General features: G+C 39.1%; 1 protein-coding gene across 3 annotated transcripts in view; it reads right to left on the bottom strand.

Annotated features, from left to right (window-relative positions):
• Nucleotides 1–17,563, bottom strand: part of Elavl2 (ELAV like RNA binding protein 2) — a 127,972-nt gene that overhangs the window by 38,160 nt on the left and 72,249 nt on the right. For all 3 annotated transcript variants that reach the window (XM_047524739.1, XM_047524740.1, XM_047524741.1), the window contains one exon: nt 97–200. In XM_047524739.1, the coding sequence (XP_047380695.1) occupies nt 97–200 (104 nt within the window). The remainder of the gene's footprint in view (nt 1–96; nt 201–17,563) is intronic.

Genomic DNA, 17,563 nt, shown 5'->3' with positions numbered 1-17,563 from the left:
TGTCTGTCTGGGCCCAAAATAATAAAGAACTCTGAGTAAACTTTAATTTTTTAAACTTCTGTTCTACAAGCAGATTTAAAAGAACTTTAAACATACTTTTATTGTTTTGGTTTGAAGTCTCAATCCATTCAGGGTGTTGATAGCTTTCTCTGCATCCTTGGGGTCAATGTAGTTCACAAAGCCATATCCCAAGCTCTGCCCTAATGGAAGGGAAGGGGAAAAAGGCACACATTAGTTCTATACCACTGACACAGGACTTTCACTCGGCCACAGGGTCTTGTTATTTAACACCAGCAATGTTTTCTCAAAAGAACTCTCCATCATTCTTACAGAAATATACATGTAGTCTTTCTTCATCTCCTGTCTACTGTGTTTGCAGTTTAAATTTCAGTTAGAACTCTTCAAGTAGTGCCATTTAAAAAAACACACATCCCAAAGGTGTTCCATCCATACACAGGTCCTGCCTAGACCTGAATGCCCTAGCAGCAAGGCAACATTCAGCTTTGGAAACCAGGTGCAAATTGCTACACAGGTACTAAAACAGGCAAGACCTCTTCAGCTTCAGTTTCCTTCCCCATAAAATGGGTAAACATTAACCAAGAATCTGCCAGCATTCTGTAAACTGCACCTGGACACATTTAACAAGTACAATTATTTCACAGTCTAGAACAGTAAAGGCTGTGCATGTATGTGTTGTTACATGCCACATTTCAGTCAAGGATGGACTAACATATGTGATAGTGGTCCCATAAGATTCTAACAGAGGCTGGGTGTGGTGGCACACTCCTGTAATCCCAGTGGTTTGGGAGGCTGAAGTAGGAGGATTGTGAATTCAAAATCAGCATCAGCAACTTAGGGAGGCCCTAAACAACTCAGTGAGACCCTGTCTCTAAATAATATATTAAAAAGGGGCTGGAAATGTGGCTCAGTGGTTAAGTACCCCTGGGTTTGATACTCTGTACCAAAAAAAAAAAAAAAAAGAAGAGCAAAATAAGATCCTGAGAGAGTTGAAATCCCTATCATCTAGTGACATCATAGCCATGGTACAGTGCATTACTTATGTTTGTAGTGATACTGGTATAAACAAACTTACTGTGATGCCAGTCACATATAGTACAATAATGTACAGTACATAATACTTGACAACAATAAACTATGCTACTGATTTCAGCATTTCCTATACGATTTATCATTATTTTAGAGCATACTGCCATTTATTAAAAAAAAAAAAAAAAAACTTTCCTATACAACAGTATGCCACATTATATCATGTTATCAAGAGGCCTTGATTGACCTATACCTTCTAGGTTTGTGTACGTATACACTATGAGGTGCAAATGATGACAAAACTGCTTTACAATATATCTCCAAAAATGTATCCCCATCATTAAGCAACACAAGACTATATATACATGTATGTACATTTATTTTAGAGGAAGGTTTATTCAATTAAACTCAAATTTTCTACAGGGGTTTTTATGATTTAGTAAGGAATACAAGAAAACATGGACACAGAGGGGCTTGTACTGAGGACATGCTAACCAACAAGAATGTGTGGGAACGGAAAAAAAAAAAAAAAAGCCCAGAAAAAAAAACAAGACATTTGGAGTAAGAGCTGCTTCAAAGCAAGTCATTGTTGTCCCCCACATCATCTGGGTCTCTCACCTCTGGCTCTGCAGAACGTCACACATGCGTATACCAAGTCACTCCCAAAGTCTCAATATTTCACCTAAGGCAAAGTTTCTCAGTTTGAAAAGGTGTGAAGCAGTATATAGGTGACAAAAATGAACGTAAGGAAAGGTTAGACAATTAACAATTGTTAGAAAGTGCAAACATTTTATTAAATACTATTTTGGCATCAGTTTAATAGGAAAGCAAAGGTTTTATTCTTGTTAGGGCACTTGTGGTCCAAGAAGCTACGAATATGGATATTGGGATAGCCTTCCTGTTAAAATTTATTTTTTTCTTGTTTTTCAAAAAGAGTGAGGAGGGCTGGGAGTGTAGCTCAGTGGTATAGTGCTTGCCTAGCATGCCCAAAGCCACCCTAGGGGATTTGATTCCCACCACCACAAAAAAAAAAAAAAAAAAAAAAAAAAAAAAAAAAAGTGAGGAGGGCTGAGCTAAGCTAAGAACTAATTGAGCTCATTTTGTTTCCCTTACAATAAAATTCAGAGGTCCTATTTTATTCATAGTTCTTAAAAAAGTCACAAGTAAAACTATTGTATTTTCAAACATTCAGCTTTTGCCAATTTGACATTCATGTGTCTACTACAAGCAGGGTGCCTTCTTATGAAAGGTGCTGCAGTTCCACTGTTAAGTGAACAGGATTACAACTGGCAGAACATACATAATCTTAAGGAATCAGCAAACGATGGAAAGAATGTGGGCTTTGAAGACAGATGCATGTTGAGTTCTAATCCCGACTCAGCCATTTACCAACTCTGTGACTTTGAAGAAGCTACTTAACCTCTCTGAACCAGTTTCCTAATCTCTAAAATGATGATAATAATTCCTACCCAACAAGTTGCTAAGGTGGTGAGGACACTTAGTATTGATGAAAAAGGATTACCCTAGTCAAAAAATTCGCATGAAGAAAAGTAACTTATCTCCTACATGTTAAAGGGTTTTGAGTGTACTAACAAAGTTTAATAAGGAAGATGCAACAAACGAAATGAGAAAAGGATACAGCAAGACAAACATCACATTATGTAGTTCTGTCACACTGCTATTCTACGACAAAATAAACCAAATTATCCATTGTACCAGCAGAAAGAGTCCAATTCTTCTACCTACTGGCACTACCCTTCCACCCACATTTTAGCTCCTTCTAATCACAGGGCATTCTCAACCTCAGCTGCACGTGGGAATCATCCAGAACGCTTTGAAAACCAAAACTGATGCCTGATCCCACGCTCAGATTCTGATTTTAGTGGTCTATTATGAAGTATGGGAACCAACTTTTTAAATTAACATCTTGCTGATTCTACCATACAACTATGTTGAGAAATCACTGCTTTAATGATGAGAGAGAACTGGGAGCTGGAGCGGGGCTTCTGGAAATTCTGAGGGGCCCAACACTGGGGATGGCCTGGGCATAAGAAGTGACTACAGGGAAGGACACCTTTTACCAGCTGCCTTTTTTGGGGGGCTGGGGGGCGAGGGTTGATCCTAGAGGCATTTACCACTGAGCTACAAGCCCAGTCCTTTTTTTTGAGACAGGCTCTTGATAAGTTGCTTAGGGCTTCGACCTTGTGCTTCTCCTGCCTCAGTCACTGGAGCTGCTGGGATTACAGGTATGCAACTCTGCACCCAGCTACCAACGGCATTTTTAGAGCGATACGGATGCTTTTCTCTAAACTTTTCATGTTATACCTTACTTCAAGGAACCATTCACTGGCCTCCTGAGGTCAGTCTGGGGTGCAGCAGTGCCCGGTGGGGTTGGATCGCTGAATAAAGTGAAAAACCTGTTCTGTTTTTTTTTCCCCACTTAGCACTCTTCAAGGCTGGCCTGAGTCCTTCCTTCTAGCATGCTATAGGTATCAAAGATTTGTTAAATGACTCAATGAGAAGCTTAATGGCACTATTTATTTGAATGAAGATACTAGTTTTAAAAACCACCAATCTAGGGTCCATCCATGAACGTGCCTTTGACCTGACTCACACAATTAAGGCTAGGAATCAAATTTCTACTACTCATAATCTTATTATACCAAATATTTATCCCCAAATAACCTCTCCTTCTCATAAGAATTTTCTAATTTGACCAATGGCATTATTAGGAAGACTGTCATCCATCAGTTAGAATGTATTCGAAGAAAGCCAAATTTTACTATTATCCTAAGCAAAATAACATGAATGAGGCTATCTACTGTTAAAGGCTACACTCTTAAGTTCACTGCTGGTATACTAACTTAAAATGTCAGCAGTTTAATGCAAGGGAGTTTGGAACTTTACAGATTTTCATTTTAAGTTAGCCAAGTCAGCAAGTATTTATTAGATGCCTAAAATACACAAAATCATCACAGACAGTATTCTACCCATTCTCACCTTTTAACTACATGTAATTTACTGGTTAGTTGCGGTCTCACATTAATCATGTTTGATATTCAGAATCTTCACCTAAAGGTAAAAATGGTACCTGAAGCTTGGCAAGATCTATTTGTTTCTGTGATTAAAAAAGGAAAGTATAAAGTTATGATGTCAGGCCTCGAAACCCAGGACTCTAAAATGCTGTGTTCTTCTCTGCTCAACCTGCAACTAGTTTACACCTGAACCTAAAGTACTTTTGACATGCCTGTAGTGCCACCAAGAATTTTCTGACCAAAAAAAAAATTATTTTTCCAGGTTGCCCAGAATCTCGAGTTTCTTTCTGTATATTTTTGGGCAAACATCAGTTTCACTATATATGGATTTCCAAGTCCACTTTTCAGTCTTTGACAAAATTTCTGGAGAGTGGGGGATCCCAGGGATTAAATTCAGGGGCACTTAACCACTGAGCCACATCCCCGGCCCTTTTCTGTATTTTATTTAGGAGACACAGTTCTCACTGAGCTGCTTAGGGCCTCACTAAGTTGCTGAGGCTGGTTTTGAACGTGAGATCCTTCTTCCTCAACCTCCCAAGCCTCTGGGATTATAGGTGTGCACTATCGTGTCCAGCAATAAATTACATCTTACTTGTAAAACATACTTCTGGATATAAATGAAAGCGGATCTTTAAAAAAAAGTAATAGTAGTATCAAATCAAACACGGGAGGGGGGGTGGACCAAAAAAAAAAACGCCTAGCCAGAAACCTCTTTCCCACTCTCCTGTTCATCAGTTAACTACCATCATGAGCCACCAGGGAAAGCTTGGAAACCAAGTGCCATTGATCTATATCATCCAAATCTATTTTTCAAGTCACTCTGAATTTAGAATGTGCATATTGATAATCCTAAAACCAAGAAACACTTCTTTAAATTTTTTTTATAAAACTCTACATTTAAATTCCAAATATAACCATCATGGAAACCAATATGACTTAAAAGAAAATTCAGATTAAAATGACAAAGCTATGGCTCGTCCAAAAAAGGTTTTAAGATAAATAAATCTTGTCTTTAGAAGCCAAAAATTCTCCCTAGCAACTGAACATCAAGAACAAAGTCAACACCCCTTGTCCAGGGCTAGCCTCACAAACCACTTGTGCTCACATGCTCAAGGATTCTGCGGCCACTAACCCAAGGCCTGGACCTTTATAGCCACGGCAGCACTTCTAGAACTTTGCCATAGAGGAAGCTACTTGAAGAGTACTAAGACCTCTGACTTTCGTCAGGCATTCAAATGCAAGCCAGAGGAAAAGGATCCCTTCTTCACAAAAGATGGTGGGGCGGAGTTTATAAAATGCCCCTGGCAAGGAGAACTGTTATAATGAACAAGTTGCTCAGAACCACAGTCAAGTGAACACAGCCCTGAAATACCCCACAAGCCTCTGAAAGGGACTGAGGACCATCATGAACTACATGGGATCAGAGCAGGAAAGCAAAACAAGAAGAGAAACTATTTAGTGACATGGGAAACACAGTAAATGCCAATTTATCCCAAAATGTGTGTAATTCAAAGCATCGGCCATCCCCTTGCCACCTACATTGCTTTCAATAGCACACTTTAATTAAAAATTTAATTGCATATTTTAATTAAAAACACACAATCTTCTGGACCTGTTTCATTCAAAGGTCACTTTATTTAGTCTTTTCTATTTAAAATCACTATCAATGTTCAGAATATCAAATTACCCCCTCTGGTCTAAAGTTAAAGGCAATAGACTGCCATAATTCTTGATTATAAACCTGGCACATTAATTTAATCTTATTCAACCAATATTAAATGAGGTGCTTCTAAACATGAAATCGTGGGAAAAAGTCACCCTACAGATTTCTCACCTACACTAAGCATCTACCCATTCAAGGATTATGGGAGGCCTACTTTTTGCTAGGCCCTGAGGACTCAAGAGTCAAAAAGCTCCTCTTTAAAAAGTTTGCGTTGTGAAAGAGGGAGACAAATGAACAAATTCTACAGAGTAAGAGTAAACGTTAAAGATCAAGGAGAAACAAGAAACAGGAGATGCAAGTGGGGAGTAGAGGCAGGAGCAGGGCTCCTTAAAAACACCATGATCCGAGACTTGAAGGAAGCAGTCCACCGACTAACCACCAGTGTGCAAGCAGACATATTTCCGCTCAAGTTCTACCACACAGGTATCAACAACCTGCTAGCTGAACCAGCTAAGTCCACCTCTCCTCCTCTGCTATTAGCATCCCTTCTCATCCCTTCTGACTGGATTACTGTTCACTATCCCAAGCAATCAAACACCCTTCCCTAAGCTCCAGAAACTCTAAAACCAGGCACCCTCCACTAAATGCTATTCTGGGTGACCTTCCTAAAACACAACTATGACCTTGCTCTCACCTCCAGTCATCCCAGGTTTCTTGTTTATTTCCGCTCTTAGCTCAGTTTCCACTACACCTACTCCCTAAAGTGCATATTCAGTTCCCAGTGCCTGGAACAGATGTCCAGTACTGGCCAACTCTCTGCGACCCTGTCCTGCAACAACCTGCCCTACTTCCAATGCACACTGTTCAACCCTCCTCCCTAGTCTTCCCACAGCCACTCTGACTGCACCTTTACCTTACTATATAAGTGTAGTGATATAATCTGGATGTCCCCCCATCCCACTGGACTTGAGCAAAGGCAAGCTGAGGACAGTTGCTGACCAAGGCAGCCCTACCACATACTTTATTAAGCCAATGTTCAGTGACTGAATGAAGGAAAGAGGGATGAACAAATGAAGGAACGGCAGCACCTGCCTTCCAGGAGCTTATGGTTTAGAAGAGTCACCCCTATAAACATGCTCCTTATGTCCCTACAAAGATGGGTTAGATGGATTCAAGAAAGGTGGAGACAAGATGCTAATGTTACAGTATTCTGTCTTAAAAGAGCGATATATTTTTTAAATAGTTCATGTAAAATTTTTCATATAAAATTTTTCTTTAAATACTGTTAAAACGAAATCTCAATTTTAAAAAATAATGTCATCTAGAGTAATTTGATAGATTTACATAAATCTGTTTCACAAATCTGTAAGTATGAATTATGGGATGTCAGCATATAATTTTGTTGAAAGTGCTTTTTCACTAATATAATTAAGTCTGCCGAGACTATTCATGTACAAGTCAAATAAAATGCAGAATGAATTCTGTAAAAACCTGGTAGTTGAATCAACAATAAAAGGTGACTACTCTGATTGATGTGTATCTATTATTTCATTTAGAGCAGTAGTAATGTTTTATGAAATAAAAGAATAAAAGCAGCATGAATCTTTTTTTAAATTCCACAGTTAGCAGAAACAGGTCACCTATGTCCTCTTTGTCAAGCAAGACTCTTGCAACCTGTGGTCCAATAACGTAACACTTGTGGGAAAAAAAAAATGAAAAGATCTGCAAAGATCTGCTATCTCCAAACAAAGCCACTGTATAAAACTGCACTGCACACCTTAACCAAAAAAAAAAAAAAAAAAAAGGGAGCAAATAACTTGATTTGGAGAAATTTTGATATACAAAGGGAAAATCTTTATGTTTTTAATAAAGATCCAGTTATCTCATTGTAACATCCTTCTTTCCTTCCCTCCCAAACACACAATGAAGTTGCAAATATGCTGTCAATTCTTCAGATGGACTTTCTGTTCCTGGGCACTCATTAAGTGTGTCTGTTCAGACAGGCTGTGCACTGTAACTCTGGCACCAGAGCAGTGTGCTCCAGACTTTACCAAAGAGTTTTCTTAATAGCTCAGATCTGATATACAGCAAAACCATGTGGGTACTGCACAAGAGGGGAAAGGTTTGAGAGAATCTTAGAAGAACAGAGGGATGTAATCCTCTGCAGTCACTTTTCTCTCCAAATTTTAATTCCTGGCTTAGCAGGAGTCTCCTCAAATGCAGCATGCCAGGTGCCCTGGGTCCTTCCATCTAAACGTTCCACCAACTCAGGTCACATTAAACACTTCCTCCTTGCTGCCCTTTAATGAGTAAGATCACATGTGAGGCAGAAGATTGGCAAGCTCCTATTACTAGAGTCCACACCAGCTTCTCTGAACGCTGGGAGCATTTTTACCAGCTTCCCAAAGGACATTAGTGGGGATTATCACAGGAATACAGAATTCAACCTAGACACTCACATAACACAAAAAACAGATGGTTCACTCAAAGACTCATCTTCTACCCCTATGCTAACAAAGCTGGCCTCAGACTGAAGGACCTAATATTTTTAAATGGTTTTCACAATGTCAGATATATGGAACAGTTTAAATTGCAACTTTTCTGCTGAGATGAGAGTTGTAAATAGTGATCATTTGGTAAATTACCTCAACAGCCTAGTTCTAGAGGCAGTAGTCATGTCCTCAGCACCAGGGCACTTTCCCTTCAAGTTCATTTTAATGGCCATATCTGTCCCCTGATTATGCAACTGGTAAAGCTCTATTTCCTATAGTTCCTCCCAGTAATTATGAATTTGCTGGCAATGCAGTGTGACCTTGCTTAAGTTGGCGAAACTGTGGGTTCTTAATATATCACGTTTCCAGACAACATTAAGAACTCCCACACAATTCAGTCTTAGGCTATTGAGAACAGAAACAGCATATTAAATCCTCTAAATTCTCATCAAGTACTGCACTGGGTCCTAAAATGCCTTATATCCAAGAGCAGGAAAATTAAGAAACATCATCTTTACAGGGAGTGCAAAAATAAACCAACTCCTCTTGGTACACACATCTTAGGATCAGACTCGACTTGGAGCAGGATCTCTAGCTTGAAAGGGTGTGAGGTGGCAGAGCACCTCAGCACCAAAACCAAAACAAAAGCCAGTTCTCATTACTTATTGATTTAGGTGGCTGCTCAAAAAGAAAGATCAGCAGTTCTACCTTCAAACAGTGGGGCTGCCACCATGATGTGAGCAAAAGCTGGCAGGTGGCCAGAAAAACCCTACAGTTCAAAGAAAATGAGGACATGAACAACTCCAGGCTGATGCACAATCCACTTTCAGGTGAAGGTCTGGGCCTACTACAATGTTCTCACTTGTTTGTTGATTATAATGAACTCTAGGCAGACCCCACCACCGGCTTATGTTATCTGCTTCATCTTGTGCTTACTTAAAAGGCAATGGAGTTGCTCAAGTAAATATCATTTGGGATGAGGGCAAAGGATCTGTATTCCTCAAAATAGTACTGCGTAAAGAGGAAAACCAGTTAACAAATGTGGTAGTAAAAAGGGCATCTGCTGTTGCTTGCACTACCAGCTGGTGTCAATCGTCACATGGCACATGCACACACGCAAAGGGACCAGTGAGCAGTCCATCAAGCAGCAGCACAGCCACCTTCATATGTTTCTTTCTCTCCGTTAAGACATCATTTTTATTTTTAGTGGTAGATGGACACAATACCTTTATTTATTTATTTTTATGTGGTGCTGAGAATTGAGCCCAGTGCCTCATACGTGCTAGGCAAGCACTCTACCACCGAGCCAGAACCCCAGCCCCAAGACATCATTTTTTAATACCTATATTTCAAGGGAAAAAAATTAAAAATCCTAAACTCTATAATTAGCTCAGTGCCCTTTTTGAAGTTATACCAGAGTCTTGCAAATCACTATAGAGAGGTCCCTATCTTATCCAGAAGAATGGGAAACATTAGATTACACAAACCCCACCAAGTTCACATGATAAAGAATTTTTGTTAGAGGCCAATTTTCCTCTTGAACACATGGGGGTATTTCCCCAAATATTTCTCACCCAAAAGTTAAAGGTTCACCAGTCCAAATTTTTAGTGTGAAAAGGTCCATAAGTTTGTGAGAAAAAGTGCATTCTCAACGTCTCATGTGCTTCTCTGGCTTCCTAGAAGTAAACTGCTCCTACTCAACACTGCTACCAAGCAAATGAGAATACTTATAGTACATATATTCATATATATATATTTAATTCTAACAAAGCTGAGTAAGTACATTTGTTCCTATTTTGCAGCTATAAATCTAGCTAGGTCAGAGATGCTAATTAACTTGCTCAAAGACACATGGCTCGCTAGTAAATGGCAGCAAGGTTTCAAAGCCAGATATGAATTTTCAAAACTTGGTCTTCCCAGTGTACACTGCATTGCCTTAGACTAAGCTTGGGAATTACTGTGAGGCAGAGTCCTGTGCATCCAAAGATCACAATTTTTCAATCAGAATAATTACAATTTTCAAATATACCTGCATTTGATTTCTTGTTCATTGTCATATAATCAATTGAAACTTCACAGTTCTTTCTTAATCCATCAAGAGACCACATATAAATGAAAAATACCTGAAAGAATAGCTTCCTGCAGGAGTGTAAACCATTTAAGCTCTCAAAACATATTCATCATTACAAAACAGATAGATGGGAGATAACTACATTATAACAAGATTCATTTAAAATGGGTCTTGATTTACATACTCCTTTTCCAGAAACTCAGAAAGCAATTCTTATGGCTAAAGCCAAACAAGTTCCACTACTGCCAAAACCATCTCCCACACAAGACACTTCTCTCCTCAGCAGATTGCAGTAAAATGCTTTCATACGCATAGTATGGTTTCCTAGCTGTAGGAAACAAGGTGGGATCAATACCACATGGTCCCTGCCCTCTAAGATGCTCAGAATGTAAACAGGGGCATGCAGGCATCTAATGAACATGGAACAAGTCAGGTTAACCACCGGCGTTTCAGGCTTAACCAAGGATGAACTTGAAAAAGTCAAGTCTGCAATGTGTCAAAACAAAGATGGAAATCAGGCTTTTTTTTTTTTTTTGGACAGAGAAATTATGGAAAAAGGTATATGAAGAAGGCGGCATTTGTAGAGAAGCGTGGAGACATTTGGGCCCAAGGCACCCTGCAGCTCGTGGTCTGTGTAGACTTACGTGAGCTGACTCCACCCTGAGAGCAGGGTTGCACCATGTCAGAGGGTACAGTGGCCAGACTACAGGCTGTACCACCAAGCAGTGAGGCACACTGAGCAGAGACAGGCCCCAGACAGAACTAGGGACAGACTAGGAAAATCCTGAGTGCTAATCTAGGACCAACAGCAACTAAAACAACAAAAGTCAGAGGATAAAAAGCCTACAGACTCTTTCACAAGTCCCCACAAACCTAAATGGCTAACCTCTATCTGGTTAACCTAGCCAGATCTTCCCACTCCCAGGCACACCTCATGCCACCCTTCCAGAGTCTCTGTTAAATGTACAGTTGGCTCATAAGGAACACAAGTGGCTCAAATGATACAAGTTCACGTTCCCCCAGACTGAACCTCTGGACCAGGTATGTTTTACCTTCAGCAGACCTTCCACCACAAGAGCCAGAAAGGAGTGCTAAGGCAGGCCGACCCAGGAGGATCTGCGTTTCCTTGGCATGATAGCTTTTCACCTTTTTAAGAGTAACAAGAGAGCAAGGACCCTTTCAAACTACAGGTTAATACCCAGAGATTAACATACTGCACCAACCCTGCAGCCTAACATGTATTCATCCATTACATGTTTAACAGGTATGAATAACTCCAACCCCCAAAAATCAAAGCCCAAGTAACTGCCCCAGGTTAGATTTATGTCTTTCTGAGGCCTCCTTTATATATTTGCAAAAAGATGTGGACCTGAATGCTTTCTTCCCCCAGTTAAACTGCTGTTATAAGTGGACAAAAAGTGCTAATAACACCATAAATTGGCCAAAACTACTATAAGCAATAAAACTCATTTGACGTTTTGTGCAGGAGTCATATTATACATGACTGCTAAATGCAGCCCTTACATACCTGAACCCATCATGTACTATTTGGTGACATCAAGTTAAAGAATAAGACAGGGAAGGTGGCTAGGTCACTAGGAAGGGAACAGTGGAGAGCATCACAATATCAGGAATGTTTCAATAAAGTGAAAACATTTCACCTTAAAGTGACTGCTACAAAGTGATATATACAAGGCTTCCACCTGGGGACAAGTGTCCACTTTAGTTCCTTTCATGTCAAAAAGAAAGAGCAGAATTAAATTAGTGATATTTTTAGAAAGATAAAGGAAGTAAATTTCCAAAGGACATGCACTGTCCCCATTCGACACAAAGATTTAGGTATAAATAACATGTGATTTTCTTCCTCTTTGTATAGAACATTTTGCTTAGTTTATATTTAATGAAGAAAGGCAGTTACATTTTCAAGAGGGCAGGAGGAACATTTTTTCCCTCCCTAAAAATTTAAAATAGTCTCACAAAAGCACTGATTTTTATGCGTAGGAGAAATTCCCAAACGGCCCAATTGTGTTTGGGCAGGTTGGGATGTAACTGCTGAGCATAAAGGAATCCTATTTAGATACTGCACACATAGCTCCAAGGACCTCAAGAAAGCTTGCCCTCAAGCAGTAGAGGTGGGAAAGAACCCCAATGGAACATGATGGACAGAGGAAGGAGGAGTACAGTACATGGCAGAAGTTGTCAAGGCTGTGGATCAGACAGGAACCACAGCCACAAATTAAGTCAATGAGGTACTTTGAGGGAAAAAAATATCCATTTTGCTTTTGCTAAGGGACAGCTTATGTTACAGCAAACCACTATGAGACCACAGGGCAATTTGCCCACCAATTAACAGATGGCTTCTAAAGAGAAATACAAAATGGCGCAGCTCCTATGATTGCCATATTCATATCACACTTAGGCACTTCTCAAATCACCTCGTTTAAAAGTTGGAAAGATTACCAATTGTAATCCTCCAAATTTAAATTCACATTGGCACTCTGACGAAGAAACAAATGTTCAAAAAAGGTTTTGCCTAGACAATGAGCCATTAGGACACAGAAATAATGCAAAACCAGCTACATCAGCATCATAGTAAATACACCATCACACCGAACCCCAGAGGCACAAAAGCTTGTTTTTATCATGATTACAGAGCATAATTAAAAATGAAATGTTTAAACCTCATACCCAGAAACTTGGTCTACTGAACCACTGCTACTAATTCAGGACACATCTTTTCCACAAAACAGAGTAACTTTTTAGTTTACTACCATTTTATCCTCTCAAGGACACCCACAAATCTACAAAGTGGGAGAGAAAATAAAGGACAAAGGTAAAAAAGAATCTTGCTTATGAACACCTCAATATGATTCATCTGAAAACGTGAAATATGATGCTTTCTTTCATCTACTGCTACTGAACATACTCAATTTAATTATTCTCTTGAGGAAGTGCTGTGTTTTATGGCACCAGATTAAACAATATTAAAGACTATGTAATGTTGGACATAACTTCTATATGTAGTTTTTCAGCATTTAATGGGTTATGTTACAATGGCAACTCTACAAACATATTTCAGGATCAGGACAAAGACAAGAGGATCAGAAGAACCTATCTTGTCATCACAAAGTATCCCTTAAAGAAAAGGGAGCTAGGTATTTAAGCTTCCTGCTAACCAGCCTTCTGGCCTCCAGACCTACATCTGTTAAATGGCATCTCATTTGTGGAAAAAGCTAGGGTAAAGGTGATATCATCTGTCCTACCCTTGTCAAATAAGCTTCATGAATAAATTCAGACTGATGTGTTAGTTTTGTTGAAAAGCTCCCTACACTGTAGAATGCTTTACGGAATGTTAGCTATTCAATTACAAGTATACCACTCAAAGAAATGAAGTTTTCAGTAAAGACTGATCTTTCAGTTCATTCCTATTCTCAATAGTCTTCAGTGTCAAGGAGTTTTCCCATTTTGTTGCTGACAACTTCTTACCTACTATTTATAAAGGAATGGGAACCAAGAGCTATTACATATTGTAAATTAATCTCCTTTATTTGAGGAAAAACTTGAATTATATGTATGCTGCCTGATCATATTATAAATTAATCTCCTTTATTTGAGGAAAAACTTGAAATATCTTATGTATGCTGCCTGATCACTTAACGAGTCAAGCTATAGTCCCAAATACAATACAACCTATGAAGCTCTTCTAGATTCCCCTGACCCTAAATTTAAGGTATTCCATTACTGAACTTATTTTTCTCAAGCAAAATTTTGTTTAGCAAGAAAATATATATACTCTGAAATGAATCTTAAAACAGATGCCCCATGTACTTTATTAGGATTCTTTATCCTACCTCCCCACTCCCCACAAATTACACCCAGTACTAACACTTAGGGAAGTAGAACTTTTACCATGTTTAAAAGTCTGTCTTTTACATCTACAGTTGTGATGCACACCTGTATAAAAAACTTCAGACACCCCTTAAATTTGTTCAGAATCAGATAGACTGCCTGCCTCTTAATAGCATTCTTTTGAAGAAGGGAGAGGGACACCTTTTATTAAGTTTCTAGAATACTGAACATTTTAAACATGTATTGGATTCAATGAATTATTCCATGATACTTAACTATCTTAATGTTACTCCTTCCACTCTGACAAGATAGAAATTAACTCAAAATTTCTCTTTCTTAGCTATTCTTGAGAATATCCAGGAACAAAAAACTATAGATTAATTACAGTGTAACTTGCTCAGCTATCAAATTTTATCAAATGACTTTCTTTAGTCAGATTTTAACTCTTACCACTAAAACATAGTCACTATCCATTCTTGAATGCTATCCCAATACCCTTGATCTATTATTCTCTAACAAAGCAAACCTGTTCCTTGGTTTGCATTCTATGTCACTTTTATCTAGAAGGAAAAAAAAGAGTAAAATAAAGTAAAGCAAGTTTATCAAAAACTACAACTTAAATGACCAGGAGCTTGGGTACATTTTTACAATTCTCAAGGGAAATTTGTTTGACTGCACCATCTATTGCCTAATGAAGATTTTCCTGCAAAGACTTTCTGTATCATTTTCTCATGCCTGGTGACACTCTGGCCAGGTCTGCCCTGACTCCCAAACTCCACCAGGTTTTCACTTACAGCCACCTCAATAGACATCCCATTCTACTCCTTGAAGCATATACAAATATCTTTACAAGCTACAAGGTAAGAACAGAAAACTGACCGATTTTTAAACACGTACATTTATGATTCTGCATCAATTACTTGTTAGAAATAAACAAACAAAAATAAAGGTAAATCTAGACTTAAAATCTCTTGAATGAGAACTGAGGACTGTTGAAAACAGGATAATGATGTGGATCCCTAAACCCAAGGGACACTGAAAAATGTAATGTCTCGAAGTATACACATCCCCACGTGGTTGAGCACCAAAGGGCTTTAATTAAATGATGACTAAGTCGGCAGAAAGAATAAATAATGAAGGTCATTCACAGGCAGGTCTGTTTTTACACCAGACACGTGGCTTGCATCAGCTGCAGTAAGCAATGGACTCCACCAAACATTAATGACCTCTGAAGATTAAAAGCTGGAAGTGAAACACCCAGAAAGACTGCTGTGTCTGAGGAAGCCACTGCTGCCGGTCCTCTCAACCCTCCTCAGGTTTTTCTTGCGACACTTAAGGAACAAGAAAATGGAAGAGAGGTTGTAGGGGTTTCTTTAGAGGGAATATCAGTATCATCATTGCACTCTTTCTTCTATTGTTGCATAATTATATCAGAATTTTGGATTCCTAATAATGTGAAGTAAATTTTAGTCAACTATATGAAAGACAATGACAAGCGACTTTATAAAACACACATGTATATATAACTCTTGAGACAAAATCCTTAACCATAGCTATGGTGAGTGCAAAACAGGGGCTTCTAAGCAACTACAAAAGTTACTTTCTTACAGGTGAAAAGTGGGATCGACAACAAAAAATAATAATAAGCTTTCCTTTTAGGTGTGTTTAGTAAGCTGACAAAGAAATACAAATCACACAAGAATTTTTTTCACTGGATTCTAAATTGTAAGTAATACAAATTAGCTAACTAGCAAAAAGGAATTCGTTGTAAGAGACACACAAGATTTTCAGGAGGAGGAGAGGGTGCAAGTCAGGCTCCTTAGAGTTAAGCAGGAAGTAAAACCACTACTTCCAAGGACAGATGAGGTCTCCATCACCCCTCACCCTTAAGAGCCCAGGTCCTGGCAGAAAATGCCTAACTGACTTTGAGTCCCCTGCTGGCTCCTAGACTGTACTACAGAAGGGACAGAAGGAACTGCCCATTGGCTTCTGGCATTATCTTCTCACCAGCTATTGTATAATAGGAGAGAGAATTCACATATGCAAAGGGCCTAATAAAATCAAAGGATGACACAATATTCTGTGGAATCCATGAAAGACCTTCAAGTCTTTCCATACAATCTGCAAAGAAAACCATCTCTCATTTAAAGGATTACAATGAATATTAATGATCAAAGCATTAGCCAGTCTATACTGCTTCTATATCCTAGTTCCAACACAAGGCAAATACCAGAGAACGTTCTTCACACCCACTCCACAAAATATCCAGTTCTCTCCACACTAGTCAGCAGGTACCACCACAGAAGTGACTTTACCAGAGCATTTCATGACTCAGACTCTCTTCAATAGCTACCATTTGAATCAGGAACACACACTGGCTGATGTTCTCCAGGACACCCAAAAAACCTTAGACCCAGACTGCCAAACAATAGTCATGCTGGAGTCATCTACCCCAATCTTCCCAATAAGAGCTTACAGTTTCAGAGGTAGTAGACCCCAGTAAGAAGCCTCTAGGAACTCACCCTGAATACAGGTACTAAGCAGGCCATGGAAGAAACGTTTACATGAAATTGAATTAAGGTCTTAACCATGGGGCTAGGGATATAGCTTAGTGGTACAATATGTGCACCACAAGTAAGTTCCTGGGCTCAAACTCAGCACAAAAAGAAAGAAAAAGAAAAAAAAATTAAAAGACCTTAACTTAACCATGAGGAGCATTATCCTTTGTTATTAAATTCCTACAAACAGGGAAGTCTTTCTGTTAAGTCCCAATGCATGCAACTGCTTTTCAGTAGTCAATCGCCAACATTTGAAAATAAATATAGTCACTGAGAGTGGAATGATGCTCCTGCAGCCAACAGGCATTTGGCTGATGCCAACAGAGAGGGCAAGAGGCCAGGACAAAAGACATAAGATTGAAAAGGAAGATCGCTCTGCTCAGTAACACAAATGGAAATGATGCAAAGGCAGAAACAGGCCAAAGACCACCTGCCTCTAAATTAAACATATATCAACACTGCCTCTCAAACTTGCTTCAGAAGGTACTTAATTCTTTAATTACTAATTGCTCTTGAGGTCTGAAAAAAGGAATACTCAACCTGAGGGTTTGGTTGGTTAATATTTTGGTGGGACATTTTTTTTTTGGCTTTTTCCTTGATGAGGAAGGAGTATGAGGGAAGGGAGAGAAAAATGGAAGAACTAAACCACAGAAGGGAATGCCTATTTTTCCTTCTCTCCACCAACTGAGGAATAGCTTTCTGCCAAGATTTTCATCAGGTTCTCAGCAGAAGAAAGAATCATGTGAGTAAAGAGAAGGGAGTATGGGGATGTGGCTACTGAGTCCCATGTTCCCAGATCCCACACAAGGTTCATTCCTGGATGCTCTAACTTTATGGGGAAGAATGAA

The sequence above is a fragment of the Sciurus carolinensis genome, chromosome 14 (assembly GCF_902686445.1).
Source record: "Sciurus carolinensis chromosome 14, mSciCar1.2, whole genome shotgun sequence".
Classification (NCBI taxonomy): Eukaryota; Metazoa; Chordata; class Mammalia; order Rodentia; family Sciuridae; genus Sciurus; species Sciurus carolinensis.
This window is presented reverse-complemented; position numbering and strand designations above follow the sequence as displayed.